At 40.2% G+C, this 20,945-nt stretch overlaps 1 protein-coding gene across 2 annotated transcripts in view; it reads right to left on the bottom strand.

Annotated features, from left to right (window-relative positions):
- Positions 1-5,163: 5,163 nt before the first annotated feature.
- LOC136428437 (phospholipid-transporting ATPase ID-like) overlaps positions 5,164-20,945 on the bottom strand; it is a 35,479-nt gene continuing 19,697 nt past the window's right edge. For both annotated transcript variants that reach the window (XM_066417930.1, XM_066417931.1), the window contains exons 17-29: positions 20,712-20,813; positions 20,127-20,249; positions 19,405-19,502; positions 16,957-17,095; positions 16,254-16,293; positions 14,073-14,305; positions 12,597-12,780; positions 11,934-12,015; positions 11,302-11,443; positions 10,870-10,953; positions 8,642-8,887; positions 7,246-7,509; positions 5,164-6,625 (exon numbers count right to left, since the gene is read on the bottom strand). In XM_066417930.1, the coding sequence (XP_066274027.1) occupies positions 6,374-6,625; positions 7,246-7,509; positions 8,642-8,887; positions 10,870-10,953; positions 11,302-11,443; positions 11,934-12,015; positions 12,597-12,780; positions 14,073-14,305; positions 16,254-16,293; positions 16,957-17,095; positions 19,405-19,502; positions 20,127-20,249; positions 20,712-20,813 (1,989 nt within the window). In that variant the 3' untranslated portion in view covers positions 5,164-6,373. The remainder of the gene's footprint in view (positions 6,626-7,245; positions 7,510-8,641; positions 8,888-10,869; positions 10,954-11,301; positions 11,444-11,933; positions 12,016-12,596; positions 12,781-14,072; positions 14,306-16,253; positions 16,294-16,956; positions 17,096-19,404; positions 19,503-20,126; positions 20,250-20,711; positions 20,814-20,945) is intronic.

Raw genomic sequence — 20,945 nt, forward strand, 5'->3', positions numbered from 1 at the left:
AATTTCATGTAAAACTACTGGTAAAAATCGTGTTTTGACTTTTTCTTTGGCCAACAAACTCCAGCTTTTTGGCATTAAGCTATTTGCGTTTCATCAGTGAAGTGATATTTTCCATTTCATTTTACTTACCCGTGATTGATTTTATCAAAGAAAACTTGCTGTCTTAATTTTTTGTATCAGAGATACTTGTTCATTGACTGAAAATTAATAAAGGAACAGTTTTGTTTTTGCTGCACCTTTACCAGGGTTGCTACAGTACAGAATATCTAAGACTGTATATGAACATAGAAACGATCTTGCCCTTTTAATGAATGAATGAAAGAAGAATTTTATTGTACGCACATACCCACTGGGTTCAGTACAGGTCACAACAGAAAACGTCACAGTTTGCAGATACATATGTACAATGACAAGCTAGCACTAGTCTAATAATTACGTGAATTTGGCCTCTTCTCGCTTCTTAGTAACGGTGTAAATATAGTTACAGATGTTCACAAATATGCCGTACTGTTAAGCATTTGACCCTGGCCTATATCCAACTATAAGGTGTACCTAGACACTGATTGAACAGCATGCTTACATTGCGAGGTAATGCGTTGTGAAAGTCATTGATTAAAAGAAGGCTTGAGCTCCGGATCCTTTTCTGAGGTGTGAACTTTTATCCCATCACACGGTGCTCCGGATCGAAAAGTTTCTCCATCACATTTTATAACATGGTGCCGTGGTCTTTGATCGTGCATTCAATGCCTTTGATCGGTATGACTAATACTGACAGAGGTGGATCAAGGGTGTCGCATTGTGTGGAACAAATGTGGGAATGTAAACTTTCTTTATGGGAATTTCGATTTTGAATGCCTCAACCGGAGTGAACCCACACTCTACAATAATCAAGTTGTTCATTTATCATATGTATATGGATATATGAGGGGTGATTGATATGTTTTGGACCTCACCAAGAAATAATGTGCACAACTCAAATCTTGGGGTATAATAGTATAGTATGAAACCTTTTATTAATATCCACTAAACTTCACACCATTACTTTCCAGTCGACGTCCTTTTGAAAATCGGTAGGTAAGTGGCAAGAAAAACAAGGGTGAACTGTGATCAGAGCTGTGTGGGTCGTGTTCCTCGTGCCATGAAATATACAAAGACAAGTTCAAAATGTTTCATGCATGAGGATTTCCCTTAGAACGACGTGGGTATCTGACTTTTAGCAGAGCAAGTTGCAATGGCCTGCACACTTCAGGTCGCAGCTCAATTCTCCTTGTTTTTTCCTTCTCTCTCACCTAATATGTTACTGGGTGTCGCCTGCAAAGTAATGCCAGCGATGGTTTGAAATTTGGTGTATATTGATCAAAGGCTTCATGCTATATACCTGTGCCCCGAAATTTGAGTTATTTCTGGGTGAGGCCAAGAACTTATAAATCACCCCTCGTATATTCTTATATATATATATATATATGATAAATGAACAAATTGATTATTGCAGAGCGTGGGTTGACTCAGTTTTAAAGCATTCAGAATCGAACTTCCCATAGGAACTTATTGATCACCCCTCGTACCGTATAGTACAGCTGTCAGGTGGACGGATCATCTCGGTCAAGGTCAAATGCTCAATAAAGTGCTTGCACGTGACGTCACAACCTCTATGTATTTTAGTTGAACCTAAGTCAATCTGGCAAATCGATTTACAAGTGTATGATGTCTTAATTACGTCAGTGTACAAATTTTCTGTTAGATTTCAGGATTAACCAGCCAACATGGTGGACAATACTGACGTTATGGTCACGTGAGTGCAATTAAATTTACAACGGAATCAAACAAGTCAGTGAGAGCAAAATATTTAATTGGAGTAAGATTTTCGTGGACGTCCATGGATAAAGACCGTTCACTTCAATTAGTCCATGGGCCAGGTCCCTCAAAATAGCAATTTGGTACCAAACATAGGGACAAAGGGAGACTTACTTTTTTGAAAAGGTTGATTCCTCTACTTTATCATCATGCATGATAACGATGTCAAATGTCCAGCTTTATAGGAATTATCACGTGATAAAGTGACGTCACTCAAAGCCATAGAACGGACAAAAAACGTCTATATTCAAGTTAATCGATGTGGTTTTAATGAATATCAACCATATTTCATGGGTTTTTCTATACGTTTATATCATACAAGACCTCTTAAGTACATTTGAAAACATTCTGAAATAAAATTACGCAGATTTCTATAACGGTTGCCATGGAAACGGTGAAAAATAACATTTTCTCACAGGAACTCTATTAAACAAGCCATTTTGGATGCTTTACAGTAGGAAAGCTGCTCGTGAAAGAGAATTATCATGGCTTGTAATTAACTTTGGTTACTGCAGATACAAAAAATCCATGATAGCACTTGTCCCTCTCGGTGGTACCAAAGACCTGTTTGGCCCATGAAGTAAATTCACAGAAAGATGGCAGCGAAAATGAAAACGTGGCGTGAAATTCTTGTCCAAGAGTCTCCCTACTCTGTCCTTGGTGCTGAAGTATCGGATATTCTGTATGGCCCAGTCGTTAACTGTGAGAGCTATGCCCAATAATGGCTTAAGATGCCTTCACACTTGGAGATGGAGTTTTACGTTCTCATACTGTGGGCACTTTATCTTTGTTGAGTTTACCTGCCGATGTCAATATGAGCAACCTTTGCCGTCAAAACACACAGTCTCGTCGTCAACAAACTTTACTTTCTCTGCTGGTTAGTTCAATGTAACATGATAAGCAAGTCGTGAACAAACAAAACTTCGGCGACGGGTGGAAAACTTCTGACAAAATAGCGAAGTTCAGATTGCTGTCACGATATTTTATACACACACAAAAGACAGTCTTCATTGCGATAGCATGATGTACGTACGGTACGTGTCAGATAAGATCGGCGTCTACACTTCGGGCGACACCATCCCCATCTAGTCCTGACGTTGATATCAGAAGGGAGCCCTTCCGCGCGACATTATCTGCCCTTTGTGTCCCGGTAGCTAATGTAGGATGGATGGAACTATCTCCTTAGGAGATACTGTCCACACGGAGTCCTCTTTTGTGTGTCGACAAGTCACTCTTTGGTCAGTCACAATACATTTTTATCGGCGACAGAGAAAAGTTAATCTTATCTTCAAGTGCTTTTAGCAAAAGTACTTTCGAAGCGTGATGCATGTTATGAACTAGCGTGACACTGACACCCCTTATGGCTCGGTAACATTTGCGCCGTAGCCCGTAGCCCGTAGCCCGTAGCCCGTAACACCGGCCGGGCCTCGAAGTCACAAATTTGTTCCGGTGGACTGCTGGGTACGGGGGGGGGGGGTACTTTACCTCCCGGTGCTCACACGATTAGCGCACGGCGTCTATTTGTTACCAGGTCCCGTGCTGATTTTAAGTTCGAGTTACAATGATTCGGGGTCCCGGCCGGGCCCCACAATAGCCCGGTAGCCACAGGGTGTCCTATGGGGCCACGTAGGGGTCACACACGATAAACAGCCCGTGAACTACCCGGCGGGGCCCCTCTTTCCAATTGGGACCTAAGATTAGCTGACGGTTGCCCTAAATCACGAGTGCCAAGGACAAATGTTACTTACTGGTACTGAGTTATCTTGTTGCCAGTACGTCCGGAAGAGCACTGTCTATCATTTTCCGTTACATATGCCCATAGTTTGCACGCACACAATCCAGAACTATCAAACTCCGTCGCGTGTGTGTGTAAGATGGAAAACATGGTCTGTCAAACAATCCCTTTTAATCTGTTTTCAGGATCTGTTAAAAGCCTTTTCACGTACCTGTTGACACGAAATATTCCGGCGTAAGTAAAGCAGAACGCAATATATCTTGCTGGAAAAACAGCTTAGGTTCCTAGCTCACCGGCATTGCCATTTTCAAATTGTGATAGGGAATGTTTGGAAGTTGATAACTTACAGATTTTGTATCAGATTTAGTAAATAATTAGGATATTGACCTCTATCATACACATCTACACAAACACATAATTTTAGTGCGTGGCAAGGCATGTCTATCACCAGTTGCCGAAAATAGCCAGTCTATTCACGACCACGTGTACATGTAACATAAAGTTAGACTCTTCGACCAGATTCGGGTGATATCTGTCACTAATAGTTATATGGGAACATCAGCCAAAACACTGATCCTAGCTGTCAATCAGAATTAGCAATTGAAGTTCAACCAATGAGAGCGACCTTCATTTCTGTATTTTGACCTAGTTGGGCTTTATGATTGGTCGTAAGTTCCAAATGAAACGGGGGTCAAAATAAGTACGAGGGTCTGGAGTTTGTGGATCTCACATTGGTCCATATGAAGACTTAATCAAGCTTACGTTTTGGAATAGATACTGCAACATTTGGCCTATCAAATGTTACCAAGTATTCCAAAAAGTTCCGAGTCTGAATTGTGTACGTGCTGTAATCAAATCAACAGTATGTAATATGTAATAAAATCATCGACATACATTGAAATCGTGAATCATATTTATTCCAATATCATTCAACATCACAGTCAATCAAGTCACCATCCCGTTTTGCAACCTTAACTCTAGGGCATTCAATCTTAGAATACCCACATTTATCTAGGCACTCAGTCCAAAGTTACTTCAATATATCTTCTGTGATAGTAATGTGAGAAAACTGTATCCCAGAAGTCTGGAGGATGAACTACCAAACTCCGCAAAAATACTTTCTTTCATAATTCTTCTGTATCTGTTCAATTGTATCAGTAAATTTTTAATTTTTGCTAAAAATTCAAGCAAACTGGTATTTTCTTGGATTTGTGGCAGAGAAAACCTCCTTGGAAATTTAAAAAAAAGTAAGATCAGAATGTGAGGATTCTAAGTAATTACAGGTTTGCGATAGCAAAACCTGTATTGTTTTCCCTGAAGCCTGTGTAAATAGTGTATGAATTTGTTTCTGCAATTTTCATCAATCTTTCTGCAACAGTAGGTATATTGTAATCCTTTAAGTACAAACTCTACATACTGAATTATTTTGTTCCCTAATAATCAAACCATTGCCACTTAACTTCTGAAATAATCTTGGATAGACATGATCTGAAGATGATACGAAATACTATCTGATGATGATACAAAATATTACGATTATAGTGGTTTTAGCTGCTTAGAGAAAAAGGTGCATCTTCATCTACAAAAACAATCACTTATTATTGCAATAAGGTCATAAACAATGTGCAAAGCATAAAACACTGCACCATACAGAAACCGTTCTTAACTAAATATTGCCCTTTTTTTACAATATGTGCCAAGTAAAATTCAGAAATATGCTCATTGTGTCAAAGACACTCAATCTGTATACATTCATAACATAGCAAAGAAGCAAAACAGACGAACCTTACATGTAAGTGTACTGCCAGCATATCATACATTGCCATGACTTGTTGTATTGACCATAATAAAAATCTTATCATCACAACATTACATCTTACTCATTGTATACCAAAGTTTGCACAATATAGAAATAGTAAAATCATTTTACAATATTGAATATGATATGAATATCAAGTGACACTTCTTCAACAATTATAGTATCTATGTTGTGTCAAAAGGTTTTGGAATAGCAAAAATGTTCTAGTAGAGTGCTTACAGTTTAGAGTACAGAAGAAAGTACTTCCTTTGTAGAGCACAGTAACAGTAAATAACGGGCCTTCTTGCCTCATTGAAAAGACTATGTTCAAATTTCTTTGACAACAGTTGTCTTCTTTTGAGCATTTGCACATGTCAATATTTCATGTTGAAAGTGTTCTTCTCTCCTTGAAACATCTAAAACTAAAACAGTGATTGTAGTGGCAAGATCAAGATACACAAGATATCACATCTCTTAACACAGGGTAACAAGTATTCACCAAGTCAAATGTTTGTCACATTCTATCATATTTCATTAAATCTTTTCCTAAAAAATGCTTAATATCCTGCACAATGCTATGCTAGGAATTTGCAATTTGAAATTGTACTCATTTCATATACGTCTGACAAAATACGGTCTCAGGAATAATAGATGCTTGTAGACTAATCAGATATCTTCTTACAAATTCCCGGTAATGCTAAATCTTTATCAATTTCATGAAAGACAGTTTCATTGGTAGAAAGATGTTATAATGATTTTTTTAGGCTGCTTGTTGCAAACCTAACCCACTCCCCTATCTGCTAAAAATATAGCCTAGAATAAAATCCTCCATATTGTTTGCATCTTTTCTGCTATCTACTATAAAATGGGGAATCGAAAAGTAAGTACATAGTCTATACAATTACAAATTCTATCGGTTTCAAGGCTTGCAAAGTTCTTCAATTTGAGAGCCATAGATTCTGAAGTTAGTAGAGTGACTGAGGGCTTCAAACATCGTAAGTCAAGTCCTCGGCTGAAGCTTGCTCTTTCAGATTGTGTTCTGACAGCCTTTGGCCTATTTTCTTCTGTCTCATCTTGATTGTGCCAGATGTGATGAGTCTGCCGAAGCCTTCTTGATGGGCGAATGCATAGCCAGATCTCCTGGAGCTGGGGCGATGGGAGAGGCGGGAGGACTTCCGCCGTAGCAGCTGGGACGTGGTTCGCTTACTGGTCTTGGACAGTTGCTGTGCCAGCCGTATCTGTGTGATACAAACATAACCGGTAAGAATGATCCAATGAGTGGATTACTCCACGTCCTACAATAGTTCCCCTAAAACGTTTAATTTCAATTAATTCAAATAGAGCCAAGATAGCCTGGTATCATTCTCCGCTGTGACTGCTGGCTCAATCTTTTTGCTTGTTCATGATGGAAAATGATTGAGGCATCGGTAACAACGGAGAATGGTACCCAGGTTAGGAGCAAGAAGAGGAAGTAAACAACCGATCATTTTCAAAAGCAGCTCAAAAGATACGGAATGTAGACTGTGCGTTGAGCTAAAAGCTGTACAATGAGTGACTTCTTCAAGGGTGTGTCAACAAAGTAGGGTACAGGAGGGTTTATGAATCCAAGCCACCCATCTCTTAACACATGTGCTACTTCCTCTTGTTTTTGGCCGTAGGATATTCAGCGAGGCTGTGACAAAACCGACACTATTCAAGGATCTACATGCACAGCAAACTTTTCTGTTACAATACAGCTGAACATATCCATGGGTATCCCATGAATTCCTTAATTTTCTATCATGGATACTACTACAGATAACAACTACTATGGATTTATCAGAAGAAGAATGCGATCGTGCTGGAGGACATGACTCACCCTGTCTGATACCGTTGGCCTGAGGTCTCTCATCAGGAACCTGATCGCCACGACCGGCAGCAGGCAGACCAGCACAGTCAGCAGCACCGTGAACCACAACGTGGGCTGGCCAAACACGTTTCTTGCCACGCCCACGAAGGGGAACTGCGCCAGTTTGTACAGACCGTCGCTGTACACGATGAGGCTGGCGCCGAAGTACCAGGCGATGCTCCCCCAGATGAAGAAATGGTTGATTCCCGTCCAGTACGCTGTATCCAGACCAATCTGCAGAGAGAAATAAAGTTTTTGTTTAAAGAACTAAAATTCAATGAAATCAACTAAATCAACTAAATACAAACTCAAGGTTTTCCTGAAATGACTGTAAAAGTCCTCCTATGGGAACCTAATGACAGACGTAGGTGGGGCTGTCTTCTAACCTCCATCCTTTGAAAAACAATTGGGGGGGGGGAATCGCTAGATATTGACTTATCATCTAACATTGATGTGGTAAACTTTCATTTAGAACATTCAATGGTGTCACCTGGACACAACGACCGAACTGAACTCTTAACAACTGGACATGAATGTTCAATGATTGTGAGTGTCATCAGTATATGTTTATAATTGCGCATATATCTGCCACAGTGTTCCTGCATGAAGAACATGACATGCCCCCTTCTTTTAATAGCAACCCACATTCCTTCATTGTAACACACCCTGCAAGGCTAGAAACTATGTCCCATAAGAACATTTCTGTACCTCGATAAAGGGCATTGAAGGTCATCTAAGCTGATAAGAGAAAATCAGACAAATTGTCTGTCAGGAAACTCCATTTATGTAACCTAAGAATACTACTTCGTGTCGATGGGGAAACAAATAGCTTCTTTGATGTTAAAATGCTAAGCCTTTTGGTCACAGGAACACCCTGGCTATCTGTCCTTGCTTTGATCAATGTTTGTCCATCTCTCTAGGAGACACTATTAATGCACCACCGTGACAGTTGCCATCAATTTGGCAGCGCGACTTTGCTTTCTAGGTCAAGTCATCTTTCAACCTTTCCAACTTCTTGCATTGTTAATCAGTTCAAATACAGTACTTAAGATTCAAAATTTGCAATAAACAAACTTTACTTTGATTCAGAGTACATGAACTAGAAACAGAAGAAAAATCTAACAGAAGCTAGTTTCACAATTTCACCAGTCGAGTGACAAAATCGGTGTAAAAGATTTTTTCCAAGGGGCACAACATTAGGACATGCTGCAGATTTGAACCCAGAACCTTTAACCTTCTCCCTGCTGTCTAACCCCATAACCAATACAAATTCGGTGCCAAAAGGATGCCTTAGCAGGCTATAGGTTAAGTTTAAAAACCCAAACCACATGGCCACCACAAGAAGTACAAATGTACTCCACCCCACCTGTAGACTGACTGTGATGACGAGCGCTGTCCCAATGGTCAGACCAAACACTTGCTGAGACTCAAAGTCCTTCCCGTCGTTCCTCATGGCTTCGCAGACGGCGCCGTACGGTAAGAAGAACAGGGCCAAAGACGTCAGGACGCCGTGCAGCAGGCTGATGAGGAAAATCTTCTTGTTGAAGAAGAGGTTGTACTGCCCCGGCACGTACAGCTTGGGGTACTTGACACAATTGTCTTCATTCACATCCTGGTTAAATAACAAACATTATCAGTATGAAGGTTCATCTTTGTCAACTTGGGATATGACATCTTGACAAGATTTACTGTAAAATTAATGCATTTAAGATCACTGTGATTTAATTTTACAGTAGGTAGAAAATGGAGTGTTTGCAATGATGTTTAGGTTGCAGTTGAAACAAGCTGGCAGGCAGGCAGGCAGAACAAGCATTTTTGCGGTGGGTTTGAGTTTGCTGTGAACTGTGAACGTTAAACCAGCGCGAACTTAAATATATTACAACACAGAGAATGGACTCATAGAATTTTTGATCAGTCTTCTTGCGTTCTCCATCAGTCGAACCGCAGAGCTCTATGCGCATCGGTTCTGCGCAGCCTTCTCTAAGACGGCTTTTTCCGGGTCACGGCCGGACCCGGGTTGGACCCTGTTGCATGGGTGTGAACAACTACCTGTGGTGCAACAAAAAGACCTCCGACCTATATAATGTTTACACTTTTTCACATCTACAGGACTTGCCTGGTATAACCATGTAGATATTTCGTGCATTGTAAAAAGACATCGAACGCTGTGGCCTTCGAAACATTAAGAATATTTGGTCAGTTTATTTGTGTTTATCTTATTTACAGTCCACCTGGAACCAACTAGATATTTACATCGCGTGATAGCCCATTTCCTCATCTTTAAATTGATACCAAAGTTCCTAGGATAATTTTATGGGAACCGGTTTTGCCCCCGAAAAAACTGCGACAATGTCTACCTTGCGGTTGTGAAATTTCTGCCTAGTTCTAGCTACCGATGCGTGCACTCCTGTGCTTTGGATACATTTCGATACATTTCGCGTGGCATAACAAAGCCCATTTTTTGTAAATTAGAAGCTGTATGAACGCGGCTACCACATGCAATATGATAATTGACATGATAACAGTCAAGTACAGACAGACAGAGGTTTTAGTACAAGGTACCTGATATTCACAAAATAGTCAAATTTGAAGTCAATCACTTCGAACTCCTGCGTTCGAACGACCGAACCCAGCCAGTACGTTCCATTTTCCTGCCGCGGGGGTCAGGCGAGGTCAGGTGCAATGTTGCAACTTTCAGCCGGTGTTGGGAACGTTGATGAAACTTACGGCTCAAGTTTTGCCGTCTAAAATTAATATTCTGATACATTTCCAAATAAGACTAATATCATCTTGAAGCCAGGAAAAGTGAGATTCATATGCAAGTTGACCAATGCCATTAGATAAGCTTTGAGTTCTGTAAAGCATGGTAAAAGGACATTGTGTTTGTCTTCTTTTTCAGAATAAGACGCCCTGCAAATTGACCTCTTGTTAGTTTTTTTTGGGGCAAAACCGGTTCCCATAAAATTATCCAAGGGACTTTGGTATCAATTTAAAGGTGAGGAAATGGGCTATCAGGTGATGTAAATATCTAGTTGGTTCCAGGTGAACCGTCAATGATACACGCACAAATATACTGACCAAAAAATGGTCAATGTTTCGAAAGCCACAGCGCTCGCTGACAATTTGCTGTGCACGAAATAACTACATGGTTATGTTGGGCAGAACCTGTAGATGTGAAAAAATATAAACATTATGTAGGTCCGAGGTCTTTTTGCTGCCGACAGGCAGTTGTTTACACCCATGCAACGGGGTCAAATCGTGCCGCGGCAAACGCCGTAAAAAAGAAAATAAAGCGTTCTACGGTGACCTGCGGTTCGACTGCCATGACAGCTGAAGACCTGATTGCTTAGAACTCGTCACCTTTGACCTGTTGCTCAGGCCACATTACCGGAAGGTGCCACATTCTAACCAATCGCATCCTCTGTTATCCCGAAGAAGACCGGAGTCCAATCTTTGTGTTGGACAATGGTTTAACCATTTTAATATTAACAAACACTATGTTATGAAACAAGCAAAATCCATATGTCTTCATGTAATGGAATAATGTCAGCTAAGGAATATGAATAAAGGAGTGTTGAAAACTCTCACCCATACCTGATCAAAGAGGGCCATGGCCAAAACAGGCAAGGATGTGTACATGATGTTGTAGAAAGTGATGAACCACTGGTCATAGACAGTCTGCAGGGGAAAAACAGATAAATATGACAAAAATTATGGTCAGACACATGTACAAGCTGTAACTTTATTTTACATGTTCAGGTTCCAAAGTTTGTTGTTGTATTGTCAGTTTAGTATCTGAATTTCAAAGTTTTAGTAAACAAAGTTCACCTTGCTTAAAAATATCATCAATTTAACGCACAAGAAATACCTAGCAGATTACTTACATCAGGCTCACATTTTGATGCAGTTTTAGCTTTTTCTGGTGGTCTACAATGAAAAGTGTGGGTTCCTCATAGTGAGTTTGTCGGTGACAAATAAAACATCATCATGCATTAAATCAAATGTAGTTTTAAGTTCAAGCCTTACCTGTGCAGAAAATCCCACGAAGAAAGAATACCAGAAGTGGCAGAGTGTGAAGGCAAAGTTCTTGTAGAAGAAGTACTTCAGAAACTTGCACATTCTGTAGTAGGACCAGCGGCCGTGGACCAGTAACAGCCGCTCTAGATACGTGCTCGTGTCAAGGCATAGACAACATGTCTACTTATGTGGTACAAATGCCTAAGGTACAGAATCACTAATCTCCAAGCAGATGTATGGTCTGGGTCAGTGTTCTATGTAACGCCATGTTTTTCAGGCTTTTGCTGCCTCACCTAAGTGATTTGCATTTTCTCTACTCCCCTAAAAGTGAATAAAGTTTGTTTGTTCAGACTCTTGTGGTGCCTTATAAATGGGACATACATGTAGGTCAACAAGTTTCCTTGCTATTTCTATGGCAGGAAATATTTTTGTGGTTGTTAGCCCTTCCCCTTCATTATGCTTGAGGCACCTCCTCCAACATGGGACCCACATTTTACGTCCCTTCCGAAAGACAGGTACAGCCTCAATCGAGATGCCCATCCCAGGATTTGAACTGGAACCAGGAGTTTAACTATGAGGCTCCTACTAGACATCCCTCTCTATAGGTGCTTAGCTACACATAAAACTTTATAAAAGGATATCTGAACTGGGCAAAGGAGAAGTCGCTGGCCAGAACAGCCTGCATTCCCTCCTGGCCGCTGATGCCAACTCCGATATGGGCAGCTGCAGAAAAAAAATTTAACACATAAAACATCAATTCACTGAAAATGCTCACTACTATTTGTTGGTAGTGAGTATCCTTGCCTGTGGTAGAGTACATTTTCAAGACGATAGAGTCCTGAAAGCTTCCAGTGTAATCATTGTGTGTGTGGCTGTCAAAACACATTTATAGTAAATATGATATAGCAAACTGAAACACAAGAGGCGAGTAGTACAGTCTCCTGGCTCCCGGAATTCGAACCTGCGCCGAACCCAGCCAGCCCATGAACCCAACACACAAACCGCTAGGCTAAAAGGTTCAGACCGGTTAGACTGGTTAGTTAAGTGGCGCTTGAACCCACTGTCACAGTATGTGTTTGAGTGTGTGTGTGTGTGTGTGTGTGTGTGTGTGTGTGTGTGTACATGTATGTGTGTGTGTGTGTGTGTGTGTGTGTGTGTGTGTGTGTGTTTAGAGAGGGGGAGGCAGCCTGATGCAAACAAACAAAAGCTTTGTAATACTCTTCCTTAAATTCAGTCCAATATACCCAACCAATATACAGATCTTATGTGAAAGAGGTTGCAATGGATTGAGTTGTGTTGCGTACCTTTGATCATGCTGACATCGTTGGCTCCGTCCCCTATCGCCAGGGTAACGGCCTGTTTGTGCTTCTTGACGAGCTCCACCACCAGGGCCTTCTGTAGAGGGGTGACCCGGCAGCAGATCACCGCCTTCGACAGGGACGCCACGTTCAGGAACTCGATCTCCATCTCTTTCTCTAGAGCATAGACCTAAGAAAAAAAGAGAAGAGAAAAAAACACTTCATATTTTTGTCCAAGTACAAGCTTATAGTCACAGAATGTGACATGAAATGTAATATCAACCTATCTTCTCATGCCAGGCCACAGCCACTTGGATATATCAAGCAATGGCACTGGCATACCAGGCTGTGATCCCTCCTTCCAGCTGCATTAGCGCTGAATAAGCTATCAGCCAATCAGATGCTCATCTTCCTGTTGTTGGAAGGGAAGTTACCAGCCAATCATGTTGTCTTTTGACTGAAGGCAGCAGCGTGATTGGCTGGAAACGGCTTGCCAGTGCTAACACAGCAAGAAGAACAAATTGCAGGCCATTGTGCCAGGGCTATTGCATGAGAAGATGTACCAACCAAGCAACCTGGGAAAAAGACTAAGTATGGACTCCTTTCAATAGAGAAAACTTGGCTGAGCTCTTTGAGAAGTGGCCAGGATGCTTGGGGCCCCAGCAGCGGCAAGACGCTCATTCATCAAAGCGATGAGAGAACCAAGCATGATCTCAGAACCAACTTTGCCAACTGCTGTCAAAGGGAAAAATATGATTGATGAAATTGCGTTGCTATTGCCAAATGATTGACAGCATTCAAGCAAATGAGGGGATGGCGATCACTGAACAAAAAGCTGTCACATGGTCTAAGCAATGAGTTGGATCTGGATTTTGTGATGAGATGCCAATGTCACAACCACAAGGGGGATAGGACACAAACCTGAAGGTCTTCTGGGACATTAAGTGGGTCTTTTGAAAAAGGGGATGAACCTGAGAAACAAGCAGTATACAGAATGTAGATAACTTTCACAATCATACTTTTCAGGCACAAGTACAAGTACAGAAGACTGAAAACCATCCACTCAGCCTAAACACGATTAGTGATATTTCAATACACAAGTATTGAATTCAGCATGGATAGTACTGTTACAGTACATGTATAACTTATCATATAAGAAATGCTGCATTGGAAAATACATTTCTTTGTTTCTCACACCTCCTGCCTTTTTTTACAGCTGCTCAGGTGTAATGAACTGTGCTACTACTACTTACCACAAGGTGGTGCTGCAGCAAGAATAGCGCTGTTCCAAATACATGACTAAGTCTGTATCCCCCCATGTCTCGATTTAAGCAACAAGTTCATTATGCCTTCAGTAGCTACAAGATTGATGCCATGTACAGACATTTAAGATGTGAAACAAAGAATTCAATTTTCTCATGACCTGGAGAAGCTATTCACAGAAGAAATATAACGGTTGTGATAAAACGAAAAGACTCTTACTAAGCTGTGCCCGTTGATAACCAGGGCGAACTCCTTGTCCCCCATATCGACCATGCTGGTGGCCCTGGGGTCCTTGATCATGACGTCCCTGCACCCCACCATGTCCTTGATCTTCTTGAAGGCGTTTGCGAGCTCCACTCGGACCTCCTCCTTGGAGTGAGCTCCCACGATGAACACATCCTCCATCTCATCAGTCAGCATGTTACAGGAGTAACCAATGTTGATGGCAGTTTCTGCACAAATATAGTTGGTAATACAAAATGTACATTTAATCTTTAGGCTACACCAAGTAATTTTTATGGATGACGTCCGCGCGCACATTGATTTTGGTCTGTTCCAAGAAAAAAAAAAGAAATTGCGCTTCCTGATGTAACTATGACCAAAGAGTTCCTTTTTGATTTAATATGTTTCTGCAGGCCTGAAAAATCAATGGGATATGGAAAGAAACAGGACAGGACAACAACTGCAGTTCAACTGCAACTGATTTATTCAAATTATTGCTTTTTTTCATGATGGATCAAAGAATTGTTAGTTGTTACACTGTGTTCTCTCATTCAATTTGCGTCCTAACATGTGTCGTCGACTATTATATTTCAAATCTAGGCATCTTGTTTTTTTCGGCCCTTCTTGTTTTTTTTTTGCGCTCTCGCATTAGATTTAGGGTCTCCAAAGGACGTCATCCATAAAAATTACTTGGTGCAACCTTACATACATTCTCATTCTGTCTTTTTGGGTCTATCCTCCATGACCTAACCAAAGACTTTAAGGATGGCACATACTGCTTTCTCTAGTTCTGCTTAGCATTTATGGAAAAGAGTATATGGTAGTTGAATATACACCATTACCAGTAGACTATATAGAATATAAATACTGTAGTGCTTGCAAAACTGTGTGGTCTAAGGGTATAGAAATGGGGATGGGCACTAAAAGGTGTGGGAATGGCTTTAAATCTAACCTAGCGTGAGGTTCCCAAATTATTTCCTTGCTTCTCCAACTTGATAAAGTGAAAACTGAATAAGTCTACTCGGGAAAGGAACTTGAATCTGGCTATGGTCACTATACTACAAGTATACTGCGTGTGCTGCGATATAAAATGTTTTCATGTTGTTTTCATGTTGTTCTCCCAGTTTAGCATTATTTTTCAAAATCCAATTAACCAATAAATCAACACAGGATGGCCTTTACATGAACATTTGTAATATCGAGTAATCCAGTAACATCGAGTAATCCAGTCTGGTGTTAAACCATGAATTAGTTTATTTTGACAGAATAAGGCAACCTTTGCAGCACAAGTGAGTAACTACTTCAATCAATCATGTTGTTGTGAATTCATCCATAGCCTTTCATCACTTTTGACATATTATGTAGAAAGTAGGACGACAACATAGGAAATCCTATAATCTTGATGAATAGGAAGGTGTCATTATCTGTTTCCCACAGAAGTGTTAGAGTTAACGGGAGGAGCCCTCACATAACATGCTCTTTCACATGCTCGACTCGCAGCGCTCCATCACCAGTTGTCAGAGAGTGGTCAACTTTTGATGAATAAATTTTGAACACCATTCATCTAAAGATTATGTTAGGGCTAGTATTATGTTAACCCCCTCAAATCCCGTTATTTATGTAAGAAAAAAGGCGTGATGATCTGTGATACATGTATGTGACATTTGCACCCTGTTATATACCGGTACCACTGATGAGTAAATGTCATCCACTGGTTTGAACTGCCCAAAGTTCAGCTGTGATTACTTTATCATGGTTTAAGGATGACATTCAAAACTTTCACAATTTACAGTATACCATCATCTCAGCAAAGTTTGAGCAAACCCATGCTCACTAAATTTTGTGATTTGTTGTTGTTGTTCACCTTGTAGTACCTAGTGGCAAATACGATTCCTTGCCGTTTCAGTAGCTGGGCACATTTTTACAAAAGCATGGGATCCTCGAACTATTTTATGTCCCTTCAGAAAGATGGCCGCAGCCACAACTAAGATGTGCTTCCTAGGATTGAACCAGGGTCTCCCAGTTACCAACTAAATGAAACCATATGAACTGTGAGGCTGCTAAAGAGAAATCCCCTCCAATTCCGTTTGTGATTTCTAATCTTTTTCATATCAAACATGCACGATGATGTATGTCAAGAAAACAAACTTATAACAGAAAAGTTTTTACTTCACCAACCTTGTTTGTCTCCGGTGAGAACCCAGATCTTCATGTTTGCCTATAAAATATACACATTCACACAGTTTTGAATTAATAATCCTGTTATTTCAACTTCTTAGAATACATGTATATCTAATCTGTAATCATATGGTGACAAGCCTTGAGTACATTGAATAGAAACTCCTTGCTTTGTCAGTGACAGGTCTTTGAATGTATATTTTACACCCTCTTGTTTTGTTTTTCTCTTTACTCCAGGTTTGTACATAGTGAAACTTATTATTATCAGTCAACTCCTTTTTGGTGCAAATCAAAATCACCTGCATTGGTTTATAGTTATGTCCAATAATGAATATGCATACATGTCGATACAGACACAAAGATACAGAGTGGAGATTTTTTCCAACAACATGTACACGTAACTGTGGCTAGGACATAAGAAACCAACAGACATTCCTGCCAACTTTCAATGCCATAAGCAAGTCAGCCAAACGATCCAAGCAACTCATGAATTTATATACATAAAAATCTTCAACAGGAAGCCAAAAAGCAGAAAGCAAGGCAAAAATAGTACATGTACAGGTAGATGTAATTAGCTATTTGTTAAAGGAGTATGCAAATGCATCTTCATTACATCGTTAGTCAGCAGTGACTTAAAGGACATGTAACAAGTTCTTAATACATCGTTAGAAAGCTGAGATAAGACTTTAAGTTGCCTACGTACGTCAGCCAGATTAGCAATTGTGTCAGGTACTCCATCTTGCAGTTTGTCCTCTATAGCTGTGGCCCCCAGCAGCATCATATCCTGTTCTATTTCCTCGTACACTACGTCAAGCTTTTCGTCGCGATCTTCCAAAGAAGTGCTGCATTTCGAGAAATCCAGAGATTATCAGAGCCTAGCTCCGTACTGTGCAGGATAGAGTCCTTGATGATTAGACAGTGTGTAGTATAATACTCTTACTTGCAATGTTAGTCGTTAGATTACAGATGTAGATAGATAAAGAGCAAAGCACTCTAAAGCACTCTACATAATAGAGAATCACTACAAAATCACAACCATGTATGAATGGGGTATGGGGTGTTCCTGAAACAAATTTACATGTATGAAAGCAAAAGTGCAAATGTATCTTATTATAAGTAGTTACATTTAACAGTTACTGATGAATACTTTTAGCTATTGAGGAAACACTTTTCATATTGAATTAAGCATATCTAGTTTAATATGTATACACAGGTACAAATTTCTTGCTTTCAACAACCCATCTACAGTTGCGTTCAGTAAATGAATCCTTAGTGTTATGTTATCAATATAGTTTGTACTTTTACACTGCAATCAGATAGTCTCTACCAGACTAACCCCGCCAGCTATAGGGAGAATATTTGCCAAGGGAGTTTGGCCATCGAAAGGTACAGTAAATTCATTCACAGGCACAGTTAGGCTAGGATGGCATATTGGACCCTCTCTCCGTAGCCGACTCCCTTAGCATACTATTTATTCTTTTTGGCCAATTTCTACTATCTTCCCAGCCATCTGTGGGGCCTAGTAGAGGCTAGCAATCAGAATGCTTTTCTGGCAGTATTGTTATCTTCGCCGAGTACTTGTACTCGGAGAGGATTATGTTTTCGGTTGAAAAATCTGTTGGGTGGGTCTGAATGTATGTCAGGAGCATAACAAAGGAAGGTCAAGTTCGAAAATGGTTTACCTTGCGTTTTTCAATAGTACTGCAGCGGACTTAGCATTTTTTTGTGTTTGTATGTAGGCAAAAAAAGTGACGGAAACGTTGATGGATCTTCATGATTTTTTGCAGGTGTGTAGATGTTGTGAAAACGGAGGTCAAGTTCAAAAATGGTTCTCCTGGCACTTTCCGTCGGTACTGCAGCGGGCTTTGTGTGGATGTGAATTTTCTTGTGGACAACATAACTCAAGAAGCTGTTGATAGATCCTTATGATATTTAGTGGATGGGTAGGATTTACCGAAAGGAAGGTCAAGTTCGATAATGGGCCTTCTAGCGGGTACCAAAGGTACTGCAGCAGAGCTTCAAAATTTAGGGGCATATTTTCTGAAAGTGCTATGGTCATGATTTTTGTGTGGTAGATAGTTCATGCCACAGAAAGTAAGTTCTGTAAATTTTGGCCCCCTAGCGGCTTGTTAAGAACCGCAGTGGGTGTTTTTGTTTTGACATTCGGACATGAATAACTTGAGAATGGGTTGACAGAACGTCGTGATGTTTGGTATGTAGAGAGCTCGGATGGTGCTTTACATAATCAATGACTAATTATGCAAATAAGGAGCTAATTTGCATAATTAGTCAGGAAAGTTTGTTAACCCACTGCCTTTCAATGGGACATGGGACAGTGTCAGGTCATGTAAACAGATAGCCTTGCATAAACGTACATGTAGGTCAAATAAATAAACTATTCTCCAAGCAGAGGTGTGGGTCCTGCTGGTTTTTGACGCGTTCAGTTTAAGCATTTTTGTTCAACACGGTTGGCGACATAACGAAATAGGGACAAAATAGAAAGCCTGACTAGAAACACCTAAAAACGTGCCAGATTTATTCTATTCATATGTATTGACTGTACTATTTCATCATCACTTTCAACTTTCAACACTGCCATATCGAACCTTTGTGGCCCATATAATATCAACATACTCATATTTTTTCATGACCAGTTATAACATATATCAGCACACTCTACACATATACTAGTCCTGTACCACCAAATGATTTTTAACCCTATCTTAACTGGACTCATTCGCCCAATCATAACGTCCAAATGGTATGGTGCATGATCAAATTTGCAGGGGGTGATAGGCACGTAAATATAAATCACTTTCCATAATAAGCCTTGATTATTTGGCGAAGATAATGTGTTTGTGGAACTCTAGTTAAAAATAAAATTTTCCAGAAGTTTAAATGGTATCTAGGCCCATGTTCAGAATTCATGCATATAATGCTCAATGCCAATCTTCAGTCTAAGCCTTGCCAAGTTTACAGTCAGCATTTCCTTTTTCTTTTTATTAATTGAAGATAATAAGACGGCTTTGGCAACACGTAGAGTGTCAGATAGATTGAGATCAATTGTTTATATAACATAATCATGTAAGTACCGCAAACTTGTAGTCAGACAAAAACAGTACTAGGGCCAGATTTCTGTATAGCGGCTTACCTAGCCTCATGATGCCTGGACTTCCACTCCTCATAGTAGTTTGGGTCCAGCTCTTTTGAAGCCAAACACAGTGTTCGCAGTCCATCACAAGCAAATTTCTGTCAACAAAACATTTAATCTATTATTTGACGTAGTACCTAAAATAATGGGAACGTAAGTTTGGGACCGCAAGTTTGGGACTATCAATATGAATTCTTATTAATTTCTTACAGCACAGAAATATTCTTTACAATACATCATGTGTACATGAACATGTATGTCAAAATACTCCAGACTACATCATTTTATATGATTGACATTTGCAACAGGGTTTGTAGCCTTGTCTAACTGGCCAAGCAGTGACACTGGTAACCCAGGGCGTAATTCTGCCTTCTGGGGACATTAGCACTGGACATCTGTCAGCCAATCGTCTCTCAGCAAATCAGTTGTCTATCAGCCAATCATCTGTCAGCTATCAGCCAATCAGCTGTCATCTCCCCAGGAACAGGCCCAGCATTAAATGGGAGTATCTGATTGGCTGACAGATAATGCCCAGCGTTAGTCTCCCAGAAAGGACAAATCACCGCTTGAGTAATGTAAGCTGTGAGGCCTTATAAGTGAGGACACCAGATTTGTTATGGTTACGGAAGGCTGACGCCACTTACAACAAACCAAACATCTTCAACACACAAAGATGAACATGCTGTTAAATGTCTTTACTCAACAAGGTGTTCTTTACTCACATTGAGGTGCTCAGTGGTTACTGTCTGCAGATCAGTGCAGTTCTGACTGAGGTGTTCGTAGATAATGGAGTCTGCACCTTTACACAACAGCAGCAGCTTTCCTTCAGTAGTCCTAACAATCACCTAAAACACATATTATATTTTTAAACAACCATGCATTCACCAAATATCAACTTCCCTTTGACTTAAACTTTAAGCCATGACTTATGACCATTGACTTAATAAAAAAACTTTTAGCCACGCAAATCTATTTCCTTGGTCCCTGGACATCTTTAAAAACACCTTCTGAAAACATGATTGGGCAGACAAACAAAGAATTTTTCACTCACAGCATAGTTTTTGGATGACATTCTACATGGACATTACATATATTCACTTCCTAAAATCTGCATACAATGACTTTCTCCTCAGACTCTGATTTCATGTTGATATAAAATTACAATTTAGCATTGTTTTTTCTTTAGCAAAAGAACCAACTGTCCATTGGAAAAAAAACTTATCAATGCATCCATATGCAAGACAATTCACAAAATACAAACAGAATTCAGTTGTGAAACTACATGATTATATACTTGTCATACTTACCGACATTCTTTTGCGAACGTTGTTAAAGTCTAGGATATGTAGAAGCTCATAGGTGACTTCCTTATCCTGGTCTTTGATGGTGATGGTGTTAGGAGTACGTGCCTGTAAGGAAAAATCGAGGAGAATCATGTAAATCAACTACCAAAGAAAGTACCACAGTGTACAGGTGACCATAGGGATGTCCCTGTAGCTTAACTGGCAGCAGCCTCACAGTTGGGCTCCTGGTTCCAATTA

The sequence above is a fragment of the Branchiostoma lanceolatum genome, chromosome 2, assembly GCF_035083965.1.
Source record: "Branchiostoma lanceolatum isolate klBraLanc5 chromosome 2, klBraLanc5.hap2, whole genome shotgun sequence".
NCBI classification, from domain to species: Eukaryota; Metazoa; Chordata; class Leptocardii; order Amphioxiformes; family Branchiostomatidae; genus Branchiostoma; species Branchiostoma lanceolatum.